The sequence below is a fragment of the Pteropus alecto genome, unplaced genomic scaffold, assembly GCF_000325575.1.
Source record: "Pteropus alecto unplaced genomic scaffold, ASM32557v1 scaffold60, whole genome shotgun sequence".
In the NCBI taxonomy this organism is placed as follows: domain Eukaryota; kingdom Metazoa; phylum Chordata; class Mammalia; order Chiroptera; family Pteropodidae; genus Pteropus; species Pteropus alecto.
The window spans coordinates 6,383,306-6,387,847 of record NW_006430726.1 but is presented as its reverse complement, the minus strand read 5'-3'; the positions used below and the strand labels follow the sequence as shown (position 1 = coordinate 6,387,847).

The following is a 4,542-nucleotide window of genomic DNA, read 5'->3' as shown; positions in this document are numbered from 1 at the left end:
CGCTTGCGCGGCGCGCGCGGCCACAGCTCGTAGGACAGGAAGGCGCCCCCCGCGTCCACGCGCACCGGGTGCACGATGTCCAGCTCCGTCCGGCCCTCGGCGGCCGGCCCTGCGGGGAGAAAACCGTGCGGTCCCCGGGATCCAGAGCGAGTGCGGGGACTCACATCCGCGCCGTGCCACCCCCTGGCTCTGCGGGCCCACCTGTCTGCGCCTCGGCATCTCCATGTAGCTTATCGCAGTAACCTCCTGACAGGTCTCCCGAGCCCCCAGTGCTCCCGCCTCCCTCCCGGCCCGGCCGGAAGCGCCATCCTGGCCAGGCTGCAGGACCCCAGCTCGCCTCCAGCTTGTCCCCTGCCACACTGGAGGGGCGCCCCCTGCTGAGGACGCCCCCCATCCACCGCGGCGCCCTCGGATGGATGCCCGAAGAGTCAGGAGGCAGGGTGGGCTGGGGCGACTTGCTGTGTGGCTCTGGGCCAGTTGTCCGCGTCTCTGAGTTTCGGGACGGCCTCAGTGCAAGGATTTTCCGGACTTCTCGGATAAGAGTTGGTTAAAAATAAGTCCCCAGGCTCTGTCCCAGGAGCACTGAACCAGCATCTCCAGGAAACGAGACCAGGAAGCTGCGTTTTGACCCGGAGCCCTAGGGAAGTTGGGAAACTCCCCACTGGTGGGACCAGGCTGACTTCCGCAGCACCTGGAGCTCTGGGAGAAGCCGCAGGTGCCCGGGGCCAGCCCGGAGAGCCGCCCGCGCAGAACTGGTGCTCTGGGTGTTTTTCTAAACCTCCTGGGGAATCCGATGTAACCATTTCGGGGGCCGGCATTCGGAGGCCACTGGGCTGGATAATTTAAGGAGACTTCTTGCTCTGGCATCCTAATAGGGGCCTCTGGGTTTGCAACCCCACCACCACAACCTGCAGACTTGCTGTTTGTCAGTTGATTGATTTTTTTTGAGGGGGGGGCGTATTTTGGCTCGCACAAATACTGAAAAATAATCAGTCATCAGTGTTTTAAAATTACATGATTTTGTACAAAAATCTCCCTTTTCAGCTTTTCTTGAAAAGCCTTCTCACCTGTGTCAGGCTTAAATTCCCACTTGTGAGGAGTGGTCCTTTAGAAACGGACACCGCCCCCCCATCTCCACCTCTCCTTGTGATGTCCCCAACGCCATAACTAAATACAGGTCGCCCTGGTCTCACGCTCAAATCATTCAGCAAAGAAGAAAATCTCTAACAAAAATGAGAAAAAGAGGTAGACCGAAAGACTCCATGTCTCAAGAGAAACTTCTCCCCAGAAGTCTGGTCTGATCATTTACGGTACCCGCCCGGTCCAGGGCGTTTGGTGCCGTGAGGGAGTGTGGGGTGCCCCAAAGGCCAGGAACATGGGCGGCACCATCCTCGCCCTCAAAATAAATGGGTGCAGCGCTCTCGTGATCCTCGGCCCTGGCCCAGTGCTGAGAAGGTCCACGTGAGGGGCAGGGACGCCCACAGGTGGACTGGGGTGAGGAAAAGCTTTGTCGAAGGGGACGCTTGCGAGATGTCCCTTGACATAAGGTACATGCTGAACTGGGAAGATGAGGCGGGCATCTTGGTGCTAGGCCCCCCGAAAGAGTGAAAAGCTAGGAGTGAGCGGACAAGCAGCTAAAAGCGAGGCCTGGCTCGGGCATGTGTTTTGAGAAATGGCACACGGTGGGCTGACAACGCGTTGCCAACAGGATGGGTTTTGAACACAGGAAGATCCAGGCTCGTGTGGCAACTCGGCCAGTAAATAGTGTGTGGCCTGGAGGGCGTGGACAGTCACAGCCTCAGCCGCTAAGGCCGCACCGAAGGGGAGGGGCTCTGATGCCCCGTAGCACTCACTGTACTGGGGGCGCAGGAGCCATGTGCTCACTCCAGGCGACGGCAGTGTCCCCAAGCTCGTGTGGGTGGGACACAGAGGTCTGTATGTGACCGGGGAATCTGAACTGCTGGGGAGAAGTGGCCCCCAGAGCTCAAAAAAGTATCCCGGGGAGAGAGACTTCTGTCCCTGGGACGTGCAGTCCTGGTGAGAATCCCTGCCCTAGACCTCGGGCCAACACTCCAAGACAGAAATTCAAGGCGAGCAGCAAAGGAGCGGCCTAATAAGTTCAAAAATGGGACAGAGGCCAAGTCGAGATACACTGCAGTAAAAGGCACAGGCGTTAGTATGCCGGAGGGCCAGTCTACCTGGGCGTGCATCTCGGCTCTGCCAGCCACGGCTTTCAAATCACGGGCAAATTCCTCCACCACTCAGTTTCTCCAGCTATAAAATGGGTACGATAATCGTACTAACCTCTTAGGTTGCGTGAGAATTAAATGAGTTAATATGTAAGTGCTTAGAACGTAGATGGCACAAAGCTAAGTATGACTGAAAATCCGCGAGAGAAGTTCTACAGTATCCTTAGCTATTTCTTTAAAAATGTGTTTTATCTCTTGGCCCAGTGGCTTAATATGTTTTTTCAATTAAAAAGGGGAAAATAAGACTAACAGGATATTGACTTTTATTGCAACAACTTTGTTCTTGTTTTGTTCTGTGATAATTTTTAAAATACTCAACCTGCATTGTTTTGCCATTAAATGTCTTTAAAGGGGGGCAGAGTGAGTTAAAAAAGTAAACCAGACTTTCACTGTCTCCTAAGCCTCCTCCTGGTGGGGACAGCGGTGGCTGAAACCAGCACCACCCAGTGCCAGCAGCGGGTATTGCAGGCTCTAGTCTAGGGTGGCAGCAGCGAGCATTTGCGGGTGAGGAAGAGCTGAGGTCCAGGGGCGATGGGGGCAGGGGCCATTCGACTGGACTGCCAGCGGTCCACGGCCGTCTGTTCCAATTGGCAGGTGCTAAATTCTTTGACTATCACCCTTAGGTGACAGAACTGTCACTCCGTAGCTGCGACCAGAGAAATGCCAACAGGGTGCGTACGCTCACCTCCTCCCTGTCAAAACCCGCGTTAAGATCCAGCCCTTCAAACGACCTGAAGCTCATGCCAAAGAGAAAAAATAACCAGGGTGAGTGTGCGCGACACACGCCTTCCTCCCCAGGTCCGTCTGTGTGTGTCTGACTTGCACACATACATGCACACAGGGCTCGCGTGCGATTCAGTGGTCGGTGGGGACATGGCTGGGCTGCAGTCCCAGCAACCCCAAGTCCTTCGGCTTGTCACATATTGCTAAAAGTGAGTCCAAGATGTGCTCTTTGATCTCAAAGAAGGTAGCTTTCAGTGAGTGGGCAGCTCCAGAGAAAAGAGAGAGCTCAGTGCCTCCCGGCCAGGGGTCCTGAGTGGGCGCAGAACGGGGGCCACAGGGGCACGGGGGCGGGGCTTTGCTCCGCCAGATACAGACACTGCGCCCTCCTGGCAGATGAGATGGGGGAGGGCACCTGCCCCTCCTCCACCCCCAACTGGCAGGTCCAAGTGACAAGACTCACCAAGGGCTTCCTAATCTTACTGAGTCTGCTGGGCAGATTAACAGAAATAACGGCCATCACATGGAGGTCATTCTGTCCTGGGGGCTGAGCAACTGACCTTCGGCGTGTCACTTAATCCTCACAAGAACCCTCAGAGGTGGATGCCCGATCCCTATTTGACAAACGGGCCGACTACAGCCCGGGAGGGCAGGAGGGTGGCCGTGCTTCTGCTGGGTCTGCTTTGCGGTGGCAGTGGGGAGAGCCCTGACCTCGACCTCAGCGGCAACGCTCCCCATTCCTCCCGCAGCTGCCAGGGGACCTGTTGCCAAGTTCGGGCCGGAAGGCAGTTCAGGCTCCCCCGCCTGCCCTAGTCCCCACCGCCGGGGAAACCACTTTCCTGCCCCCGCGTCCCCGTCACCTGAGTCACCCTCACCCAGCTCGGGAATGACTCCTTGAGCCTGTCCCCCGGGGGCCATAAAGGATTTCCCATCCCCTGCCGTGCGGGTTGCCCCGGAGCCGGAGCCGATGAGAAGTCAGCACCTGGGCGCCTGGCACACACTAAGCGCGCGTCCAACGTCTGCTCCTTCTCCACGTCGAGCTCGCTGCGGCTCAAGGGGCTCCCTGCAGCCCCGCTCCCGGCGGCCACTCCCTGCACCAGCTCGCAGCCCCCCGCCATCTGGCGTCAGTGCCCTCACATTCCAGCCCAGACACTTTTCAAGCCTGACGACCAGACTCTCTCCTGGGGAGCAGCAGGTCTCCCCCATTCCCGGCACGCAGGCCTAATCCGCCCCACCCCCCGCACAGCGTTGCAGCCCACCCAAAGTTCGTCGTCCTCCAGGCCGCTCAAGCTCAGGCCTCCCCCGCACGGCTGTGCCCACTGCCCCACCGGCCCCCATCAGACCAGGGGCTCCCGGAGCGCGGAACCAGAGGGCCCCCGCAGCTCCGGCTCCCAAACCCCCAGGCCGGCTGCTCCGGACAAGCCAGGAGCTCGCGGCCAGAGGCTCGTCGGACGCCGGCCGGGCCGGGCCGGGCCGGGCGGGGCGGGAAGACGCTCCGGCTGCGCGCTCGGCTCCCGCGCCTTCGCACTCGGGGGAGAGGGAGGCAGGAAGTGCATGCCGGGCCGCGCGGGCC

The 4,542-nt window shown here is 59.1% G+C and overlaps 1 protein-coding gene across 1 annotated transcript in view; it reads right to left on the bottom strand.

Moving 5' to 3' along the window:
* Window positions 1-4,087, bottom strand: part of ADAMTS7 (ADAM metallopeptidase with thrombospondin type 1 motif 7) — a 24,480-nt gene extending 20,393 nt beyond the window's left edge. The window contains exons 1-2 of the mRNA XM_025050421.1: window positions 3,952-4,087; window positions 1-229 (exon numbers count right to left, since the gene is read on the bottom strand). Of these exons, the coding sequence (XP_024906189.1) occupies window positions 1-229; window positions 3,952-4,087 (365 nt within the window). The remainder of the gene's footprint in view (window positions 230-3,951) is intronic.
* Between the last annotated feature and the right edge of the window lie 455 nt (window positions 4,088-4,542).